This window comes from Phyllobates terribilis, unplaced genomic scaffold (assembly GCF_046119375.1).
Source record: "Phyllobates terribilis strain yellow unplaced genomic scaffold, ASM4611937v1 Scaffold_4__5_contigs__length_816908805, whole genome shotgun sequence".
Lineage (NCBI taxonomy): Eukaryota > Metazoa > Chordata > Amphibia > Anura > Dendrobatidae > Phyllobates > Phyllobates terribilis.
The window spans coordinates 70,638,858-70,663,048 of record NW_027362764.1 but is presented as its reverse complement, the minus strand read 5'-3'; the positions used below and the strand labels follow the sequence as shown (position 1 = coordinate 70,663,048).

The 24,191-nt window shown below is 46.3% G+C and overlaps 1 protein-coding gene across 1 annotated transcript in view; it reads right to left on the bottom strand.

Moving 5' to 3' along the window:
• The window catches only part of MALRD1 (MAM and LDL receptor class A domain containing 1), a 900,174-nt gene that overhangs the window by 15,713 nt on the left and 860,270 nt on the right, over nt 1-24,191 (bottom strand). The window contains exon 38 of the mRNA XM_073677476.1: nt 2,731-2,812. Coding sequence (XP_073533577.1) covers nt 2,731-2,812 — 82 coding nt within the window. The remainder of the gene's footprint in view (nt 1-2,730; nt 2,813-24,191) is intronic.

The window sequence follows — 24,191 nt, the reverse complement described above, 5'->3', positions numbered from 1 at the left end:
TTTTATGCAAATTTTAAGATGCCTTTTACAGTACCAGCAAAGTCTATGAGATTTCAGAAATCTAACTGATTTGGCAAACTGCTGCGTTTTTGCAAAATGCAGCATGTCACTTCTTTCAGGGTTTTTGCAGCGTTTTTTAGCAATGAGTAAGTGCAAAAAAGCTGCGAAAAGACGCAAGTATCGAGTTTTCTGTGTTTTTAGTGCAAAAGCCTTAGGAAGTTGAATCATGTTCTTTTTTTATGCACTAAACTTTATCAGCAGGCACAAGACACAAATGTACACTGACAAAAACTCAGCAAAACCTGTTTTTTTAAGCTGCTTCTTTACTGCCAAGAGAGCAGGTTTTGCCTGCGGGAAAAAACGCAGCAAAAACGCAACGTGTGAACACAGCCTTAGGGTTCATGCACATGGCCGTATTTTCTGTCCGAGTGCGATCTAACAAAGCATTGGATTGCACTCGGACCAATATTATTCTATGGGGCCATGCACAAGTCGGAGGAAAAAAATCACAGTATACTCGATTTGCATCCGATATTTGGATTGCACTCAACCATGCAAGTCAATGAGTCACTGGAAAAAAAAATAGACTGCACTCCGATTTTCACAGACTGACAGAATGGAGAAGATGGAGAATTTTTTTCTCCTCATCTGAAAAAAATTGGATCACACTAAGATCACACTCTTATTAAACTCTGGTCAGAGTGTGATTAACATAATAAGCCCGATTCTCTTGGATGAGAGAAAATACAGTGGTGTGACCCCAGCCTTATACTGCGCATGTCAGGTGCTGAACCAGTTCTTCTTTACAAAGTCTAGCTGTATCCATGTCCTCGGTTACACACATTGTACACAACTGTTTCAGGGGCTGGTAACTTCCATTGCTATATTTGTAAATATTTTTATTCAACCTTCTCCCTTCTTGAGAAAATCAAAGATCCTTGATCACTACCATGATGTAGAACATCAGATAAGCACCTGCCATTTTTTTTTTAATAAAGATACATTTAGTGTGTTCGAAAAGCCCCAGTGACGTCAGAGGTTTTGATCAATGGCTGGGTTTTGGGTGGTTAGACTAATTTTTAAAATGAAGGAACAAAAATGTGGATGTCTTCCGAAACTTAAGAGGGACTCAATAGTAATTCTTTGAGTCAATCTTTAGCATAAAAGGAGAACAGTGCTTGGCTGAGCACTTCTGCTCCTCAGAGGACCTCAGCACCTGGAAGCCCACAAATCAAAACTTCTGACATATCTCTATGACAAGTCAAAAGTTTTCCGAAAGTGCAGTGATACTTTAAAGCTAATCAAAAAAGATCTGAAAGATTTACTAATCCCCACTGCTTTGGTTCTTATTTCTCTATAATTCTCAGCAACTTTCCATGGGCCACCTAGCCAGATCACTCGCTGGTGGTAGTGGTCATGTGGCTAGACAACCTGTAATCAGCTGTTTGGAGGTACAGAGACCGGCAGGGAACCAGGAGTTATCAGAAAAACAGTGGCAGGGGATTGACAAGATGAGTATTTTATTTTATGCAATTCTAAGATGTTTTCAGAGATGTTTTATGACCGGACATCCCTTTGACCTTTTTTTGTCCTGCACCTGAAAATTCTTGTGAAGACTCCCAGCATTCACTTATGCCCCTGGCAAAAGTGGCAACACAAAAGCAGTATGAGCTGAAGTGGCCACATTGGTCTCCACCGAAGCATAAAGATCCACCAAGGGCAACCAGACTTTTTTTGGCTGCTTCATCAAGACCCAGCAAACATTTGAAAAAAATGCTAGTAGAAGTTTCTGGTTTACAGCAGGTTTGTCTTCTTTTCAGATTCCCTTAATAATCTACCTGAACTTGTCGCCAAAGGAAGTTTGGAAGCCTCATAAGGTCCAGTTGAAGGTCCACTTATGGCCCCTGGACATGAACCTTGCCAGCTTTCATACATAGTGTTTAGCAGTCTTATAACATGGTGGATGCTTTTATTTGTTTGCGGCTGTGAAAGCAATTCTGAGCTGTAACCCTTGTGCCATATTTTAAGGAGCACATGAGGGCTAAGAAGGAAAGTTGTATACTATTGATTTTTATATGTTCTCATAAAGAACATTTTGTGTCTGAAGTAAAAGCATCTATGAGGCGAAGACACGCTGAACTCTTCAAGAATCGATCCTTTTCGTTTCCATACGTTTCTAGTTCCCGATTATTTGTATTTTTTTCTCAAAATTTTATACGACGTATTGTAAAATATTTGTCCCTGAATGTTAATGTAATAGATAGAGGAGATTTATTCTAGTTTATTCTAATATTTAATTATCTACCGATCTAGAAAGACAACTGCAAAGCAACAGCAATTCGGTAAAGTGCAGGGGGAAGGTTCCCGGGCCATGGGACCACAAGACACAAATGACAAAAGTGGAAGAACGAGCTTGAAATAAAGCATTTTATTTTTTTTTATCTTTTTTCAATACTCATTCTTGATACTGAGTAAATTCAGTTGCTTTGAAAATGTTTCCATTTTTCCATAATTTGCAGATCAGTAACATGTCTATCCATTCTGTGATTTCCATCATTCTATGACATTTCCTCCTTGGTGTTGCCATTTCAATGTTGAGTGTATATTCCATACATCATACCTCCCGAATCCAATAGACCATGCCGCAATTTTCCATCTTTCCTTTCTAGTACACCAAGTATGACACATTTCCTGCCACAAAACCCAGTAAAGTTGAGAAAATGTTCTTACCTTTTATAGAAGTAACATATGAAGACAATGATAACTTCTATCAGTAGAAATGTTAATCCAATGCTAATACCAATCCACAGACCTGTATGGAGAGAAGGAAGATGGCTCAACTTTAGTATCAGTATCAACAAAATTACTGATGCTATTAAAGGGGTTGTCCACCTTTCGGGGGATAAAAATCAATTTTGCAATAGGGTTTCATTAAACATTTTGCACAGTTTTTCTTCTACAGCCTCTTTGTTCCACATAGCTGGCTGCTGAATGAGTATACTAAAAATCATCAGTCAGCCCTCTATGACAATCTGACAGAGGGTTTGTAAATCTTTATCTGTCTTTTTCTGAGCTCCTCTCAGCTGATTTATGTCCAAAGACTACATTAAAAATGAATGTGCAGGCAAACAAGCACAATCAAGAGCAAATTGTGGCAAAATTTGTAATGATACCCAACTCAAAAAATGATTAAATTGTTCCCATAGGTGAACAACATCTTTAAAAAGGTATTTCCATCTTATAATGTGATGGCATGTTGCTAGGATAATTTATTTTCTTGTTTCCTTATTATGTAGAGTATAGTATTTAACTAGTTACAGTACAAGAACATGTTAGAGAGCTGCTGAGAGACACAGGGTTACAACCTCTTACTACCACTGTCAGCTGTTTTGGAACCCATGGAGAATTGATTTTGGCCAGTCATCAAACACTGCCCTGCCCTTTCCCTCTTGTCTATGTGATATCCCACAAAGTGGCCATCTCTATGGGATACCGGATGTATAGTGTGTTCCATGCAAATACAGTGATTTCTGTGTAAACTGTATGCTGTAGCATATTGTGAGACTTGCTTATAAGCAGCACTTTAAGGGTTATGCTTCTCTCTTAGGGGTTTGTTTACATGACTCAGCTCTGCTTGTTATGCAGAAGTATCTGGAAAGAGCTGGAACAAGCTCCCCTGGAAATCAACCAATGTGTCAGTATTCCGGGTTTTCTAGGCAACCTTGTGAATGATTTTGCCCTTTGTTAAAATGGAGTTTGCTGTTCTTGTGTGCCCTACTTCCTGTTCGTTTGTTTAAAACCCGGCTCAGGTGCTGGCTTCCTTGCTGAAGTATTCTGCTTCCATTTCCCTTCAACCCAGCTGCCTTGTCCTACTATTATCTCCCAGATCTCTTGTGTATTTACCAGGTTAATCTTCACGTGTTTCTCAGCAGCAGTGAGCTTCTACCCCTGGCTCTGGACATTCTCTACATATGTAAGCTACACTCACTGTGTTATCATTAACCTGTTGACTTTGGAATTTTAACCCTTGGCTCACTCTACCTGGTAGGAACTGTGTTTCTGAACTGTGTTGCTGTTTAACCCTTTGTTCACTCCCTCCGGTGAGGGCTGCTGGAACTATTTACTGGAATATTACTTAAATGTGAACTTGTTTCTGGACTTCCCTGAATCTACGCCACATCTAGGATTAACTTGTGAACTTGTTTTTGGACTTCCCTGTGGCTACTGCATACCTGGATCTGACTCTTACTACACCAGCAGTGTTTGAATCAAGCCACGTCACCAGTGTGTCAGACTTTCCTTTTGATCACATTTGTGTGAGGACTCCGTCGTAAGAACCTTGCCGACTTTGCTATATAGGTTCCAAAGACTTAATATCGCTGGACTTATTTCATTGCATGTCACTACGGGTTATTTGTATATTGTTTTTGGGCGTTATTGCTGTTGCACAAATACACTACTTGCAGTAAAGAAACCCGTCTCTGATTGTTCATTGCCCCACGCTACCAGAATCCTCGAGTTCCTACAATAGTATTACACAATGACTGCAGCTGTAAGAGTCACATGGGAGTGGGAGGAGTTAACTCCTGTGAGGTTGTAAAAAAAAGTTCAGTACTGAGGAGAGGGAGAAGAGCCAGTAAAGTAGGGGAACTCGCTCTCTCTTGATCTTCATCTTGTTGAGAAGGGACCAATAAAAAGAAGGGGAGCTGACAATTTTCATATTGGAAGGATTTATATTGCATCTCTAGGAGGAAAAGTCACTTCAGAAGAGAAGCACAGCTCAGCCCTAAGGAAAGAGTACTGACTGGGATTACCTGAGGGACAGCATGAGAAGGGGTGAATTGATTTGAAAAGACAAACACGGTAGCTCAGTGGTTAGCACTGCAGCCTTGCAGCACTGGGGTCCTGGGTTCAAATCCCACCAAGGAAAACATCTGCAAGGAGTTTGTATGTTCTCCCCGTGTTTACGTGGGTTTCCTCCCACACTCCAAAGACATACTGATAGGGAATGAAAATTGTGAGCCCCAATGGGGACAGTGATAACAATATCTGTAAAGTGCTGTGGAATTAATGGTGCTATATAAGTGAGTAAAATAAATAAATAAAAAGACAAGGATCCCACAGAGATCTACCTGTCTGCATGTTTGGGTCTATTTTCAGCTGAGAGTGTAAACTTGATCACCAATTACCTACTGTTTGTATATAGTAGAGATGAGCGTTGTTCTACTCGAACTGTTCGCCAATCTCAAATTCGAGCTGTTTTGGGCGGTGTTCGAGCCGGTCGGCGAACACGAACAATTTGAGAAAAATTCGGCTGTTCGAGGTTATGTTCGATAACTGTTCGTGCACCAAAATCATAACTGGATTTTTTCTCAGTAATGATGAAAATTAATGTTAATACGCAGTTTGAGTGTACAGCGGGGTGGGGGGAGGGGCAGGGGATGGATCTCTGCAGGAACAATGAAGATCTCCATTTTTTTTTCTCTTTCCCGCATTTGCAGTGGGGAGGTGCAATCTGTCAGCCTATCAGCAGCGCACACACGGAGCGAAGTGCTTTTTTTCACACAAGCAAGGGCATGTGTGATTGGCAGTGTATGTCACATGTCCTTGCCCTATAAGACCAAGCCATTTTCCCCGTCGCCACCATTTTCTCACTGCTGCAGCTGCGTGTTAGACGGCACCGCTGTTGCTGTGTGCGCTATACCTTGTTAATTTCAAGCCAATTTTCGCACAAATATACAGATAGCTTGGGAGTAGGGAATAGTTGTGATTGCAGTCCTTTTAAGGACTAGGTTACAGCATTTCCTACGACTTTTATCAGGCAGGTCTGTGCTCTTAAATAGATAGATTGTGGGAGTAAAGACTAATTGTAATTGGAGTCCTTTTCAGGACTAGGTTACATCAGTTCCTATCAGTTTTTGCCAGGCAGGTCTGTGCCAGTGCTGTGCAAGTTTTTTTCACAGCATTTGGCTGAATCTAGCAAAGCTAATCCTTTTTGGCCTATTGCAGAGTGTGTTAGTCAGTGGAGTAGCCTATCTGTGTTGCAAGATATACCACCTGTGTATAGAATACCAATTTTTTTACTGCACCTAGTGAAGTAAAATCTTTTGGGCATAGCATCATTCTATTAGTCCATCTATACTGACCTCCATCAGGTTGCAAACTGAATATAATTTTTTTCTGCATCTAGCTCTGAAAAAATATTTGGGCTTCTAGCAGTGTGTGGGACTTGGTCTATTAGTCCATCTATACTGACCTCCATCAGGTTGCAAATTAAAAATAAATTTTTTCTGCATCTAGCTCTGAAAAAATATTTGGGCTTCTAGCAGTGTGTGGGACTTGGTCTATTAGTCCATCTATACTGACCTCCATCAGGTTGCAAATTAAAAATAATTTTTTTCTTCATTTATCTCTGAAAAAATATTTGGGCTTCTAGCAGCGTGTGGGACTTGTTCTATTAGTCCATCTATACTGACCTCCATCAGGTTGCAAATTAAAAATAATTTTTTTCTGCATCTAGCTCTGAAAAAATATTTGGGCTTCTAGCAGTGTGTGGGACTTGGTCTATTAGTCCATCTATACTGACCTCCATCAGGTTGCAAATTAAAAATAATTTTTTTCTGCATCTAGCTCTGAAAAAATATTTGGGCTTCTAGCAGTGTGTGGGACTTGGTCTATTAGTCCATCTATACTGACCTCCATCAGGTTGCAAATTAAAAATAATTTTTTTCTTCATTTAGCTCTGAAAAAATATTTGGGCTTCTAGCAGTGTGTGGGACTTGTTCTATTAGTCCTTCTATACTGACCTCCAGCAGGTTGCAAATTGAATATAATTTTTTTCTGCATCTAGCTCTGAAAAAATATTTGGGCTTCTAGCGGTGTGTGGGACTTGGTCTATTAGTCCATCTATACTGACCTCCATCAGGTTCCAAATTAAAAATAATTTTTTTCTGCATCTAGCTCTGAAAAAATATTTGGGCTTCTAGCGGTGTGTGGGACTTGGTCTATTAGTCCATCTATACTGACCTCCATCAGGTTGCAAATTAAAAATAATTTTTTTCTGCATCTAGCTCTGAAAAAATATTTGGGCTTCTAGCGGTGTGTGGGACTTGGTCTATTAGTCCATCTATACTGACCTCCATCAGGTTGCAAATTAAAAATAATTTTTTTCTGCATCTAACCCAGCCAATAGTTTTGGCCTAATACCACAGTTTGGCCACTCAGCTCTGCTCGGTTACCATCCATTGTTTTTTTGTGCAAACAACTCCAGAGTTGTGAATTAGTTAACCACCAAAATGAGTGGAAAAAGGCCTGCTGCTGGTGGAAAGGGGAATAGGCGTGTTGGGAAGGGGAAAAAAGGTTGTGTCCGTGGGGTAGGTGCAGAAGAAAGACCATCTTCCAGCCAAACTAAAATGTCTACTTCTTTTAGCGGACAATGTGATAAGATCCCTTTCTTACGGCCACGCCAATCGCTACAAATTCCAGATGAGGCACAAAAACAGCAGGTGCTTCAACGGATATCAAGTGCTCCTTTAAGTGGGCTCTCCTCCACATCAACTTCAACATCACAAATACTCCAGTCCTCAAAGGTGTCACCCAAATCGCACTTGCTTCCTCACAGCTCCCAAATCTCCAGCTGCCCGTCTGAGTATGAGGTAGAACAGATGGTTGAGTCTGCAGAGCTGTTTACTCATACTATAGCCTGGGAATCAGAGGTCGACTCCAGCGCTTCTGTGAATCCAGACGAGGAAATGATCTGCACTGATGCCCAGAATCTTTATGAGTCGGATCCAGGACCAGACGCAGAAGGTTCTGACCATAATGTAGACCCTCATTCCCAAACTGTAACTCCTGTTGGTGGAGACAATGAGGAAGACGATGATAAGACTCAAATACCTGATTGGAGTGACAACTTTAGTTTTTTGTCAGGGCAGGAACAGGTTGGCTCTGAGGACGACGGGTGTGATAACGCACAGGGTGATGATGATGAGGTCGGAGATCCCACTTACTGTCAACCCACAGTCAGCCAAGAGATGAGGTCAGCAGAGGAGGTGGAGGAAGATGCTAGTGACGACGAGGTCAGGTTGCGCCTTCCTGGACAGAGACGTAGTACTGGAAGCACGTCAACAACTGCATCCTCAAACACAACTCTGCCTCTCACCACAAGTCGTGGTGGCTCTTCAGGTCACATGGGTGCTAAGCCTTGCATAGCCTGGGCATTTTTTCAGATCGATAAAGATGACCCAACTCGTGTTATCTGTAACATTTGTCAGCAAAAGCTAAGTAGAGGCCAAAAAATACATAGTTTGAGTACTTCATGCATGAACCGGCACATGGACATGAAGCATAAGTTGCAGTGGGAAGCTCAGTGTGCTACAATGCGGTCTAGCCGGCCGGGCCAACCACCGTCTGCCATATCTTGTGCATCCGCGGCCTCTTCATCCTCTGTGACTGGGGGGACAGCAGTCACACCTGTTTTGGGGCGCAGACCTGCCACCTCTTTACCCGCAACAGCCAGCGTGATTGGCAGGTCATCATTTTCTTTGGAGGTGGTAACACCAGCTGGTCTTGAGCGCTGTCCGACATCGATAGCACCACCTTTGGATCAAGGCAACCTAACATGTCCGCCTGCATCTTCCTCACAGACCGGCAGTTTGCCGGGGACACCCTTATCAACCCCGTCTAAGCACAATAGCCAGCCCTCGGTCCCTCAGATGTGGACAAGTAAAAGACCATTTCCTCCTAGCCATGAGAAAGCTAAGAGGTTGAATTTCACCATCTGCAAGCTCTTGGCTACAGAAATGCTGCCTTTCCGCTTGGTGGACACAGAGGATTTTCGAGACCTTATGTCCGTCGCAGTGCCCCAGTACCAGATGCCCAGTCGGCACTACTTCTCAAAGAAAGGTGTGCCTGCGCTCCACCAGCATGTCGCACACAACATCACCACTTCTTTGAGAAACTCTGTGTGTGACAGGGTGCATTTCACCACAGACACTTGGACGAGTAGGCATGGACAGGGGCGTTACATGTCGCTGACTGGGCACTGGGTAACTATGGTGACAGCAGGACAAGGGGCTGCTGTCCAAGTATTGCCGTCCCCACGAGTTGTGCGTCAATCCTCTTTATGTCATTTTTCCTCCACTGCTTCTGCCTCCTCAACCTCCTCTCGGTCTTCCACCTGCACCCAAAGCCTGTCTGGTCATGCCACAAGCTTTCTAACTGCGCAGAAGGGATCCTGCACACCTCCTTACTATGCTGGCAGTAGGGCTCAACGTCATCAGGCGGTTTTTACATTGAAATGTCTGGGAAATGTGAGTCACACAGCTGAGGAGTTGTGGTCAGCTCTGGAGAACCAATTTCATGAATGGTTGTCTCCACTGGACCTGAAACCAGGGAAGGCCGTGTGCGACAATGCTGCAAACCTGGGTGCGGCCCTTCGCCGGGGCAATGTCACACACGTGCCTTGTATGGCTCACGTGTTGAACCTGGTTGTCCAGCAATTTTTAGCCCACTATCCCAGACTAGATGGCCTTCTGCAGAGGGCACGGTCGCTGTGTGCTCACTTCCGCCGTTCGCATCCCGCAGCTCAGCGACTTACATCTCTACAGAAGTCGTTGGGCCTGCCACTTCACCGGCTAAAATGCGATGTGCCTACCCGGTGGAATTCAACTCTGCACATGTTGCAGCGACTGTGGCAGCACCGACAAGCCCTGGTGCAATACGTTCTGACGTATAGCCTGGGCCAACGAGATTCAGAGGTGGGGCAAATCACGCTGGAGGAGTGGTCTCAGATCAGGGACCTATGCACCCTTCTGCACAGTTTTGAAATGGCGACGAAGATGTTTAGTGCTGACGATGCCATTATCAGCATGACTATTCCGGTGATTTACATGCTGGAGCACATGTTAAACAGAATTCGGAGTCAGGTGGTGGCACAAGAGGAGGTGGAGGAAGTAGAGGAGGAGGAGTTGTATGCGGAAGGGCTAACATCTGCAAGGTCCAGACGGTCGGCAGCACCAAGGCGGCAGGCATGTGAGGGTGGGGGAGATGGTTTTACCAGGGCGCATGGTAGCAGCCAAACTAGTGAGGAAGGTGCAGGAGCCCAGGAAGAAGTGGAGGATGAACTGATGGAAGACTCATCAGATGAGGGAGACCTTGATCACATTTCTGTTGTGCGAGGTTGGGGGGAGAGGACAGAGGAAGGAAGCATGATTGTTACCTCGCCACCAACACAACAGGGACTTGGTGCTCCTGGATGCGCAACACACATGAGTGCCTTCTTGCTGCACTACCTGCAACATGACCCTCGAATTGTGAGAATTAGAAATAATCCTGACTACTGGGTTGCCACACTGTTAGATCCCCGGTACAAAAGTAAATTTGCAGAAATTATTCCTGCCATAGAAAGGGATGCACGCATGCAGGAGTATCAGCAGAGACTGTTGCAGAATCTTACATGTGCTTTTCCACAAAATACCAGTGGTGCACGTAGTGAATCTCACAGTTCCAACTTGCCAACCGTGGGACCGTCAAGTGTTCAGCACTCAAACCGTAACAGAACCACAGTATCTGGTGGTAACATCAATTTTGCGGAATCATTTCACCACTTTTTTAGCCCATCCTTTGCAAGGCCACAGGAGACAAGAAGTCTGACACATAGTCAACGCCTAGAGACGATGGTACAGGAGTATCTCCAAGTAAACATTGAAGCCACGACTGTGTCACTGGACCCTTGCTCTTTTTGGGCTTCCAATCTGGATAAATGGCCGGAGCTAGCCACTTACGCCTTGGAGATCTTGTCATGCCCCGCAGCCAGCGTTCTGTCTGAACGTGTGTTCAGCGCTGCTGGTGGTGTGCTGACAGATAAGCGCACGCGGCTCTCCACTGATAATGTAGACAGACTCACGTTCATAAAGATGAACAAATCATGGATCCGAAACGACTTTTCTACCCCTGTGTCATCCTGGGGAGAGTAAAAGCTTGATGATTGTTTAAAATCACCCTACCAACCGTTTTAAGCTTTCAAATTACTAATCATGTTTATCTGTATCTTGACTGGAAAATAATTTGGGCTTTGTAGCAGTGTGCAGCACTGATCCTATTAGGCCATCTATAATAAGCTCCACCAGATTTAAAATTAAAAATAATTTTTAGCTGCATCTAGCCCGGAAAATAATTTTGGGGCTCCGAGATGCGCAAGACACATAAGTGCCTTCTTGCTGCACTACCTGCAGCATGACCCTCATATTGTCAGAATTCGAAGTAATCATGACTACTGGGTTGCCACACTCTTAGATCCCCCAAACTTTTCGATCAACCTTTTCATTTTAATAAAGACCAAAAAAATGGTCATTTTTGAAATTATAATCATTAGCAGGTTGTTAGAAACTGAAATCAAACAGTTTTCAACTCAAAACTTTATTCTAGGTGATGTTACATTTTCACATAGGACCCCTTGTTCGAAAGGAGCTTCTGAACTCTCTCGTCCATTGAATTTGTCAGGTTTTGGATGGTTTCTGCTTCAATTGTTTTGCATGAGGACAGAATACCCTCCCAGAGCTGTTGCTTAGATGTGAACTGCCTCCCGCCATCATAGACACTCCTTTTAATGATGCTCCAAAGGTTCTGAATGGGGTAGAGGTCAGGGGAGCATGGGGGTCACACCATAAGTTTGTCCCCTTTTATGCCCATATCAGCCAGAGATGCAGATGTTTTATGTGCAGCATGAGATGGTGCATTATCATGCAGAAAAATGATCTTGCTGTGAAATACACGGTTCTTCTTCTTGAACCATGGCAGGAAGTGCTGTTTGAGAAAATCCACATACATTATGGAGTTCATCTTTAGCGCCTTCAGGGATCCTAAAGGGGCCGACAATCTCTCTCCCCATGATTCCAGCCCAAAACATTACTCCACCTCCTCCTTGTTGGCGCTGTAGCCGTGTTTGCGTGGGGTGTCCATCAACCAGCCATCCTCCACTCCATCCATCTGGACCATCGAGCGCTGCACGGCACTCATCCGTGAACAAAACAGTTTTGAAATCAGTCTTCATGTAATGTTTGGCCCACTGGAGCCGTTTCTGCTTGTGTGAAGTGGATAGAGGAGGTCGACAGGATGGCATATGCACAGCTGCAAACCTCTGAAGGACCCTGCATCTTGTTGTTCGGGGGACGTTGGAGGCACAAGCAGCTTCAAAAACTTGTCTGCTGCTATGACAAGGCTTTTTTGCCGCTGCTCTTTCAACCTGACGTAATTGCCTGTAGGAAAGAGTCCTCAATTTGCCCTTATCAGCACGCACACGTGTGTACTGTGAATCAGCTACATACTTCTTGATTGCCAAGACACTTCATCCTGATCATCGCACAATGTTGATTGTAGTCATGCCTTGACCTAAACACTCCACAATTTGTTGCTTCTCAGCAGCCGACACATCCTTTTTCTTTCCCATTTTGGCAGAAAATGTAGGCTGCTGAATAATGTGAGAGATCCTTCTTAAGTAGTCTTGCCTTTCATTGGACACACCTGACAAACTAATTAGCACTGGTGTCTGCAATTGCTTACAGTGATATAAAGAGCCCTGACACACATCACCATCAATGAGTTTAACTGACAAACAAACAAATTCTTCCCTTATCACTCCTAAACACTTTTTGCATAATAATTTGGAACACAGTGTACATGTGCTTTTCCACAAAACACCAGCGGTTCACGTAGTGAATCTTACAGTTCTAACTTGCCAACCGTGGTCTGTATGGAGTTGTTCAATAAAGGGCCCAAAATTAAGATAACATAGATGGGAGAGGTCTCTATGAATAGGAATTCCTAAGTATTTGATACCCTGTGAGGGCCAGGCAAAGGGAAAGTTGGACTGGATGGAATCCTATATGGATTTGGGGAGGGAGACATCGAGGGCCTCAGACTTCGCTGCATTGATTTTAAAATTTGACCATGTAACAAAGTGATCTATTTCAGCCATAACAGCATGGATGGATATATGTGATTGAGTGATATATACTAGGACATCATCAGCAAATAGAGAGCACTTGTACTCGGTGCCTCCCACCTCAATCCACCTAATATTGGGGTTATGGCGAATTGATGAGAGCAGGTGCTCCGTCACTAGGATGTATAAGAGAGGGGACAGAGAACATCCCTGCCTTGTCCCATTGGTGATTGTTTAAGGTGATGAAAATGTTCTGACGCGCCCCCTGGGCCTTGGGACACCCGGAGCCGGACCCTTTTTGGTGGATGCTGGTGGTTGTAGTCTTCGTGGCGGCGATCCGGTTCCGTGGCTCAGGGCGGTCAAACCAGTGGCGGAACTATTTATGTGGTTTTGATGTTTAAATGTCCGACTACGCCACCCGTGGATTGCGGTCAGAGTGAACCGCCGCTACAGGGCAGACCGCTAAGGCTGGTGTTGTGGGTGCAGCAGAGCGTAGCATAACTCCCCACGGGAGGAGTATAGCCTCAGGGCAGTGTATGCGGAGGATGGGGGTGATGGTGCAGGGCAGCAGCAGTAACGACACGGAGTCAGTGATGCAGTTCAGGGCCTTTACTCGCAGTTCTTATTATCCAGACCACGTCTGCAGGTAACGGCTGCCCACGTCGTACTGTGCTCACCAGGTGAGGGGCTCAGACAACTCCCAGATAACTTTGGAGCGCTTCACAGGACCCCCTTTGTGTGTCCTTTGTCTGGCCTTTCTTACCAACACTTCTGTCCGGCTGCCTCGGGCCTCCTCTTGGTAAACTTGGCGCTAGTTTCCCTGACCCTATGTGGTGCCTTCCTAGCGGGTGGAGCAAGGGGCTGCGCCACATAAAATGTCAGAGCCTCCGGTTTCTAGCTGAGGGTCGTTTCCTGCCTCCACTAGTTCGGGGACCGGTCTCCCCCTTTGGCCTGACCCCTCCACGCAGGTGGATTCGGGCGTGCGGTAGCGACTCGCCCGTCCGCACCCCTGGGATCCCTTCATTCCTCGTTCCTGGAGCCTTCTCCGCTCCTCTTCCTTCCTTCTCCCTCTTGCAGGCCTGGGCCTCTGTTACTAGGCCCGCCTCCGGAGCAGAGCTCATGCAGAGCCCCTGCTCCCTGCCACTTCTGCTCAGACTTCTCTGCACTGAACTAAGATGGTGCCCACCTTTTATACTCCCTTCTCAATGCACCCAGGAACTGCTTCCTCCCTGCTCCTGCACTGCAGGGTTCCCCTTCCTCAGTGTTCCCTCCCCCCACTCCAGCCAGGGACAGGGACTGTCGTGCCCATCTCAGGGGCATATTGGTCGCCCTGCCCCATGGCAATGTGGTGTAATGCATGCAGGTGTCGGGTCCTGATCCACACTCCATCCTTATCTGAGAGTGAGATATCACACCTCTGGGTGAGGTGCAATACGTCTGTAGCAACCGAGCCCTCGGTGCTACAGTTCCATTTATCTTCAGCCTAGGTGACGTATTGTGATACAGGGCCGTGATTTTGGCTATAAAAGGGTCCCCTAGACCCCTACCCCAAGCTTTTTAAGAGAATCATATATGGCGTGCCAGGAGACTCTATGGAATGCTTTCTCAGCATCCAACGAGAGTATCTACTTACAAATTTTTAACTGCATCTAGCCCAGGAAATACTTTGTGCCTAGTAGCAGTGTCTGCTAGTCAGCGGATTATCCCGGCTGTTAAGCAAGCTACACCACCTGTAGTTTGGACACTTAATTTTTTCAAAGGAAATGCTTCGGGACCACGGGATACTTAGTGAAGAGCATCAGGAGGCACCCCAAGGCATAGGGGCTGGGACTGGCACTAGGATGCCTTGCGGTGGACAGCCGAGCTCGATCCTTATAAAAGCTTTTTAACTGCAGCAGCTTTAGTGGACGCTACTGGAGCTGGAATTACGCGGCTGCTGGCATGAGACTTGCCCTCCAATAGATCCTTGTAAATGGATTTAAAGTGTATTCATTCAAATTAGAGGGACAATTTAAATTAAAAAGCTTAGAGCTGCCTCCACCACAGGGGGGCTCTCTCGACCCACCAGCGGACAGGCACCAGTATTGGGAGAGGGGGGCTGGCCGTCAGGGTTCACCGCGGCTCTGGCACAAACCCGGCGACACGGAGGTGGCACGGGCAGGAGCGGACTGGCCGTCTCGGCTTCTCACTTTTTGGATTTTAGAAGGGCATGACATGCCTATATCTGTGTCTCCCCCTCCTTTTACTCCTCCACCTCTTTTCTTTTCGCATGACTATATGTACTTGTCACTTTTCCATGTGTTAGTTGTGTCTTCTGAGCAGTTTGTCAGCTTTTGGACACCTTTGAAGGTGTTTTCTATGTGTTTCTATGTGTTTTTGTTTGCCTGCCATTGGTTTTAACGGTGTTCGAAGGTGTTCGACGAACAGTTCGACGAACAGTTCGGCGAACACACGGGTGTTCGACGAACCGAACCGAACTCGAACACTACGGGGGTGGCTCAACACTAGTATATAGTCATTTACCCCTTTATTAGGCATGAGTGAACATTTCAATGTTCGGTTCGGAAAAGTTCACCGAACAAATTGATATTCGCCAAATGTTCATTGAACATTTCTGAATCCCATAGGAGGGGGGACCAAAAAAATGCATATACAATACCTAGAAACGTGACCAAAAGCTGCATCAAATTAGATGTAGACACCAGGGAAGTGCCATCAATTGACCCAGAGTACAAGTACTATAATTATTATTACTGTGACAGCGACATTTATTCAGTTGCGCTTTACATGTCAAAAGGAGTCACCTCCGAGGGCTCACTGTCACGGATGTGGTTTGTGGAACTATTGTGCCACGGTCCCCTGAGATCCTGGAGGGGCGAGGTTAGACTTGGTTCTCGATGAACGCCAGGTGCCACTCCAGGACAGACCAACGGACGTGCAGCTGCTGGACCCAGTAGGACAGACTAGATGGTGCCGCAGGCAGAGTCTGTATCAGGACTGTAGCAGGCAGAGTCTGTATCAAGAGTGCAGCAGGCAGTGTCTATATCAGGAGTGCAGCAGGCAGAGTCTGTATCAGGAGTGCAGCAGGCAGAGTCTGTATCAGGAGTGCAGCAGGCAGTGTCTGTATCAGGAGTGCAGCAGGCAGTGTCTATATCAGGAGTGTAGCAGGAGGGTCTGTATCAGGAGTGCAGCAGGCAGAGTCTGTATCAGGAGTGCAGCAGGCAGAGTCTGTATCAGGAGTGCAGCAGGCAGAGTCTGTATCAGGAGTGCAGCAGGCAGAGTCTGTATCAGGAGTGCAGCAGGCAGTGTCTGTATCAGGAGTGCAGCAGGCAGAGTCTATATCAGGAGTGCAGCAGGCAGAGTCTGTATCGGAGTGCAGCAGGCAGAGTCTGTATCAGGAGTGCAGCAGGCAGAGTCTATATCAGGAGTGCAGCAGGCAGAGTCTGTATCAGGAGTGCAGCAGGCAGAGTCTGTATCAGGAGTGCAGCAGGCAGAGTCTGTATCAGGAGTGCAGCAGGCAGAGTCTGCACCAGGAGTGCAGCAGGCAGAGTCTGTATCAGGAGTGCAGCAGGCAGAGTCTGTATCAGGAGTGCAGCAGGCAGAGTCTGTATCAGGAGTGCAGCAGGCAGAGTCTGTATCAGGAGTGCAGCAGTCAGAATCTGTATCAGGAGTGGAGCAGGCAGAGTCTGTATCAGGAGTGCAGCAGGCAGTGTCTATATCAGGAGTGCAGCAGGCAGTGTCTATATCAGGAGTGCAGCAGGCAGAATCTGTATCAGGAGTGCAGCAGGCAGAATCTGAAACAGGAGTGCCGCAGGCAGAGTCTGTATCAGGAGTGCAGCAGGCAGAGTCTGTATCAGAGTGCAGCAGGCAGTGTCTATATCAGGAGTGCAGCAGGCAGTGTCTATATCAGGAGTGCAGCAGGCAGTGTCTATATAAGGAGTGCAGCAGGCAGAATCTGTATCAGGAGTGCAGCAGGCAGAATCTGAAACAGGAGTGCAGCAGGCAGAGTCTGTATCAGGAGTGCAGCAGGCAGAGTGTATCAGAGTGCAGCAGGCAGAGTGTATCAGAGTGCAGCAGGCAGTGTCTATATCAGGAGTGCAGCAGGCAGTGTCTATATCAGGAGTGCAGCAGGCAGAATCTGTATCAGTAGTGCAGCAGGCAGAGTCTGTATCAGGAGTGCAGCAGGCAGAGTCTGTATCAGGAGTGCAGCAGGCAGAGTCTGTATCAGGAGTGCGGCAGGCAGAGTCTGTATCAGGAGTGCAGCAGGCAGAGTCTGTATCAGGAGAGCAGCAGGCAGAGTCTGTATCAGGAGAGCAGCAGGCAGAGTCTGTATCAGGAGAGCAGCAGGCAGAGTCTGTATTAGAGTGCAGCAGGCAGAGTCTGTATCAGGAGTGCAGCAGGCAGAATCTGTATCAGGAGTGCAGCAGGCAGGGTCTGTATCAGGAGTGCAGCAGGCAGAATCTGAAACAGGAGTGCAGCAGGCAGAGTCTGTATCAGGAGTGCAGCAGGCAGAATCTGTATCAGAGTGCAGCAGGCAGAGTCTGTATCAGGAGTGCAGCAGGCAAAGTCTGTATCAGGAGTGCAGCAGGCAGAATCTGTATCAGGAGTGCAGCAGGCAGAATCTGTATCAGGAGTGCAGCAGGCAGAATCTGTATCAGGAGTGCAGCAGGCAGAGTCTGTATCAGGAGTGCAGCAGGCAGAGTCTGTATTAGAGTGCAGCAGGCACAGTCTGTATCAGGAGTGCAGCAGGCAGAATCTGTATCAGGAGTGCAGCAGGCAGAGTCTGTATCAGGAGTGCAGCAGGCAGAGTCTGTATTAGAGTGCAGCAGGCACAGTCTGTATCAGGAGTGCAGCAGGCAGAGTCTGTATCAGAGTGCAGCAGGCAGAGTCTGTATCAGGAGTGCAGCAGGCAGAGTCTGTATCAGAGTGCAGCAGGCAGAGTCTGTATCAGGAGTGAAGCAAGCAGAGTCTGTATCAGGAGTGCAGCAGGCAGCGTCTGTATCAGGAGTGCAGCAGGCAGAGTCTCTATCAGTAGTGCAGCAAGGACTGGTACGCAACCTTACACAACTTAGACTGCAGAACAGGAAGGTTCCACTACAGCCAACCCAATTGATGGAGACCCAATCAGGATTCCCCACATTTAAAAAAATTAGTGGCAGCTGCCAGCAAAGTGGCATCAATTTCAGTACTGTAGAAATAGTGTAAATAAGACCCACATCTCTTCCAGTACAGCCAACCTAGGAGATGGAGACCTAACCAGGAGTGTTCACATTGCCCTAAATGAGGGCCTAACACCACTGAAGTGGTAGTAGTTTAACGCAGACCCATACCTGTCCTACTACAGCCAACCTAGGCGATGCAGACTCAATCGGAAGTGTTTACATTTTAAAAAAAAGGCCTAAGACCACCATTTCCGTGGCCAGCAGATTGGAGATGGTGGAGTTCAACCTCTTAGCTTTGTCATGTGTAGGATGAAACAATCTTTTACGTGACCACACTAGCAGGATTGAGGGCTGGCTGCAGTGCTGAGAGAGGGCAGAGTACAGCGAAACGGACAAACCGATAGACCGTGAGTGAGGTGCAGGCGGAGATGTTACGGTGGATTGAGAAAAGTGCGGTGTGCTCAGAGAAACAAACACAGCAGGCATGTTGCCTTCACTTACAGCTGACGGCCTGTCACTCAGCCTAACTGAGTATACTGCTGGTTCTGTTGGACACCTGCGTGACACAACTTGGCACAGTAACAGAGGAGGAGGAAGAAGCAGCAGAGGTGTTTGATGGGGCGGCTGATGCTTATTGAAAATTAATTTAGAGTTTATCACGTTTGTGTACCCATTTGGGGAGAATAATATCTGCACCAAATGCTCAATTTCACTACAGTATAACTATAGAAATGCATGGAGACCAAAACCTCTTCCACTACAGTCAACCCAATGGATGAAGACCCATTCAGGATTCCCCACATTTCCAAAAATTAGCAGCAGACGCCAGCAAAGTGTAATCAATTTCACTACAGTAGAAATGGTGTAAATGAGACCCACATCTCTTCCAGACACCCCAAGAGATGGAGACTTAACCAGGAGTGTTCACATTGCCCTAAACGAAGGCCTAACAAACCCCACCGAAGTGGAATCAATTTCACTAGAGTATAAGTATTGCAAAGGAGGCCAAAACCAGTTCCTCTACAGCCAACCCAATAGCTGGAGACCCAATCATGATTCTCCACATTTCAAAAAATTAGTGGCAGACACTAGCAATGTCTAATTAATTTCACTACAGTAGAAATAGTGTAAATTAGACCCACACCTCTTCCAGTACAGCCAACCCAGGAGATGGAGACCTAACCAGGAGTGTTCACATTGCCCTAAATGAAGGCCTAACAAACCTCACCGAAGTGGCATCAATTTCACTAGAGTATAAGTATTGCAAAGGAGGCCTAAACCAGTTCCACTACAGCCAACCCAATAGATGGAGACCCAATCAGGATTCCCCACATTTAAAAAAATTAGTGGCAGAAGCCAGCAAAGTGGCATCAATTTTACTACTGTACAAATAGTGTAAATAAGACCCACACCTCTTCCAGTACAGCCAACGAGATGGAGGCCTAACCAGCATTGCCCTAAATGAGGACCTAACACCACCGAAGTGGCATCAATGTCATCAGACTACAAGTAGTTTAACGCAGACCCAAACCTACTACAGCCAACCCAATGGATGGAGACACGATCAGAATTCTCCACATTTCCCAAAATTAGGGCCTAAAACCTGCTGCAGCAGCAGCATATCACAGACTGCAATTTCAAGAGATCAATGCAGCACACTCAAAAGAACAGCATCGCCTACTCTGTACAGTCTGCAATTGGGGTTCAAAAGTCCTTGGAGATCCATGACTTGTTCATCTTGATGAAAGTTAGGCGGTCTTCACTTTCAGGGGACAGCCGGGTGCGCTTATCTGTCAAGACACTACCAGCAGCGCTGAAGACACGTTCAGAGAGAACGCTGGCTGCTGGGCATGATAAAACCTCCAAGGCGTGAGAGGCGAGCTCAGGCCATTCATCCATTTTTGAAGACCAAAATGTAAAAGGGTCCAAACCCTCCCTGATGGTATGGATATTGAACTCTAGATATTCCTGCATCATCCTCTACAGTCATTCACCACGTGTCAGACTTGTACTCTGTTGTGCTGGTGCATGAGCTGGTGCAAAAAATGTGTGAAAGGACTCACAGAAATTGCTTCTGCCACTTACTCTGCTGCTGCTAATGTTTTGGCGTTGACTGTTATCTTGGGGAAAATCTCTATTAAGGTTGCTTAAAAGCTTGTTTCGATACTCCAACATAAGCAGGTCCCTTTCCAGGGCGGGAAGCATCTGGCAAAATTGACTCTTATAACGTGGATCTAACAGAGTGGCAACCCAGTAGTCAACATTATTTTGAATCCTAACTATACGTGGATCATGTTCCTCGGCTCTTGCACCTTCACTAACAGTTTGCCTGGTATCACCAAACTGCTGTAATCCACCATCACTTGGCATCCGCCTGTGTGACGACAGTCTGGAAATTTGAGACATTGGTATCCCTTTAGCATGCTCCTCTTCTTCTGGGGCCACCACCTCCTGCCGCAGGTTATTCAAAGTTTGCTCCAGCATGTATATGACCGGAATAGTGATGCTGATGACGGCATCGTCAGCGCTAACCAGTTTAGTAGCCATTTTAAAACCGTGCAGAAGGGTGCAGAGGTACCTAATCTGTTCCCACTCTGCAAACATGATATGCCCCAAGTCCGTACTGCATTGCCCTAAGCTATACATCATGACATACTGCGTCAGAGCTCGTTGCTTCTGGCACAGTCGCTGCAACATGTGCAGAGTGGAATTCCACTGTGTCGGCACATCACAGATCAACCTGTTAACTGGCACAGACAAAGACCTCTGTATCGATGCAAGTCGATGACATGAGGCGTCCGAACAGCAGAAGTGAGCACAGAACTTCCGTACTTTGTGAAGCAGCTCATCCAGGACAGGATAGTGGCGGAGAAATCGCTGTACCACCAGGTTGAGGACGTGAGCCATGCAAGGCATGTGTGCGAGCTTGCCTCGGCCTAGGGCCGCTAACAGGTTTGCACCGTTATCGCACACGGCCTTCCCTGGCTCTAGGTTCAGCGGAGACAGCCATTGCTCAAACTGAGCCTGGAGAGCTGCCCATAACTCTTCAGCTGTATGACTGCGATCTCCAAGGCATATTAATTTGAAGACTGCCTGATTATGGTGGGCCCTGACTGCGGAGTACGGAGGTGGTGTGTATTCGCTCCGCACCCTTAGAACTCGTGTCACGTTAAGGCAGAGGTTGAGTGGGTCGGTGGAGGCCCTAGAGGAGGTGGAGGATGCAGAAGCAGCGGAGTAAGTGGGAAATACAGAGTTTTCTTCTGCAAGCCTTGGGGATTCCAAGATTTGTGGAGCAGCCCCTTCCTCACCTGCCCCCAGAGCCACCAGAGTCACCCAGTGCGCAGTCAGCGAGATGTAATGCCCTAGGTCATGCTTACTCGTCCAGGTGTCTGTGGTGAAATGCACCCTGGCACACGTAGATTGAGACAAGGAAAGGGTGATGTTGTCTGCGACATGCTGGTGTAGCGCAGGCACAGCTTTCTTAGAGAAGTAATGGCGACTGGGCAACTGGTACTGGGGAACTGCGACGGCCATCAGTTTTCGGAAACCGTCTTTATCTACCAGGCGGAAAAGCAGTATTTCCGTGGCCAACAGATTGGAGATGGTGGAGTTCAACCTCTTAGCTTTGTCATGCATAGGATGAAACAATCTTTGATGTGACCACAACTGCGGGACCGAAAGCTGGCTAAGGTGCTGAGAGAGGGCGGAGTATGGTGAACTGGAAAAACTGATGGAGCATGAGTGAGGTGCAGATGTTACGGTGGATTGAGAAACATGTGGTGTGCTCCGTGAAACAAAAACAGCAGGCGTGTCCGCTTCCGTTACAGCTGATGGGCTGTCACTCAGCCTGACTGGAGCGGTTAAAGAACTGGAGTTTCTGCGATGGGAGACCTGCATGACAATACTTGGCATGGTAACAGAGGAGGAGGAAGAAGCAGTGGATACGTTTGATGGGGCAGCTGATGGTTGTTGAGGTCCGCTGGTCCGCATTTCAGCGCGGTAAGATTCCCAGTGTTAAGAATGTTGTTTGAGCATGTGAACGTTCATGCATGTAGTAGTCAAATTATTGCAGTTTTTCCCTCTACTGAGTTTTTTATCGAAAAGTTTGCAGATAACGTGAGTTGGCTCATCCTTTCAAGTGACAAAAAAGTCCCATGCTAGGCAACCCTTGCTGTCCCTGCTCGGACAAGCTAAAAAAAAATTGGGCATTGGTGCAGATGCTTTCCTCCCCTAGACTCTGTGACTGTTTGGAGTACACTTCTAATGCCCATGGTGTAGAATGGGTGAAGAGTTTTACAGACTCGCCCATCTGTGGTTCGGTACAGTCAGTTGGGCAGTTGGCCAGTTGTGACGCAGGGGGAAGCATGGGTAATTGGGGTGCCCCCTCTGTGGACTGTACTGCGTATGATGTTGAGGTGGAGGAAGAAGAGGAGAGGGCACTGGAAGCAGAGCTTGCCATCCACTGGAGCACCTTCTCTTTCTGGGCCTTATCAACAAGGCATATCACTGTGCGGAGCCAAAGGAAGGGAGTGCAGAAGGCCGTCCACTAACATAAGTTGTCAGTTGTCTTTGGATAGGACCTGTTTGTGTTGGTTCACTAGTGCTTTCACTAACATTACCACGTACCCCAGGTACACCTTGAACACCAAGCCTATTCCCCCTTCCACCACGCCCTCTTTTTTTCCCACTCATGTTGGTCAGATACAGGGGTAGGAGCACGCAATTAACTAAAGAAAAATATGTTTTTTTCCTGTGCAATAGCTCAGCACACACCTGAATTTCAATGACACTAAATGACAAGGTAAGATATGGCCTGGCGTATAATGTTACTAACAGACAAAATAAATTTGTTAGTTTGCATGAGGCCGATAAAACCTACGAGATATTCTCCAAACAATTTCAAACTGAAATGTCCCCTGCTGTATTACTTTAGGAACAGAAGAAATTATTTTTTTTGAATGTGGATGAGGCCAGTATGACATAGAATATATGCTCCAAAATACTTCAAACTCAGATCTAGCCAGCTGTATCACTTTACTCAGAGCAAAAAATATTTTTGGATTACTCTGCATAAGCTCTGCGTCCAGCTGACTTTGACCGCCACTGACTTAGTAGCTGGCATATAGCACTGTATGAGTTTTGCCACAGGAAAAAATATTTTTGGGACTGGGCTTAGTAAGAGAAGTTGTTTTTTTTACTGTGAAACCAGGACAAGTTCAACGCTACTAAAATAGGATCTTGCTTTTAGCAGACTGGATCATCTTTGCCACAGTAAAAAACCTTTGGTGGACTCTGCCTGCCAACCAAATATATATATAGGTTTGACTGTGCGTACAAGCTGAATTTGACCGCCACTGACGTAGTAGCTGGCTTATAGCACTGTATGACTTTTGGCACAGGAAAAAATATTTTTTGGACTGGGTGAAGCTAGAGAAAAAATGTATTTTTTTTACTCTGAAACCACCAGAAGTTCAACTCCACTAAGATAGTATCTGACACTAAAACAAAAACTTTAGTGCACACAGCTTTCAATATCACAATAACAGAAAAAAAAAACAGATTTTGTGCTCTGCAACAACAAGCTCTGCAGACTGTGCAGAGCACAATTTCAACCCCACTAAATGAAAAGGTGCACTGCGCTTGCTTGATCACATTAGCAAGTGCAAAAAAAGATTCAAGGTATACTGAGACATGGAGCTCCATACCAGCGGTGCACAGCACTACTATATGGCATGGACCCTCTGTCTCTGTCAGAATCTCCGTATTTGCACAAGAACACCAAAAATGTGCTGCACCAGCGGTTGCAGAGGTAAACAGGCCAGGAATTATCTATACTATCTGACTACCACACAAGCGCCCATCTATCTAGCTAATATCTGTCATTACACAGGAGAGCACTGAGCTGCGTCTGTCTCCAGCAGTGACATGGATATAATGGCGCTGAGGGAACATGACCACTTTTTATATTGAGAGAACATGTGATTTCTGCAGCCAATTGCAGAAGCCCTTATGTCTGGACAGTGTAGATGCTACCTGCGCTATGATTGGCTGGCCGCGCTTTCCTCAGTTAACACCTTACTGGCCCA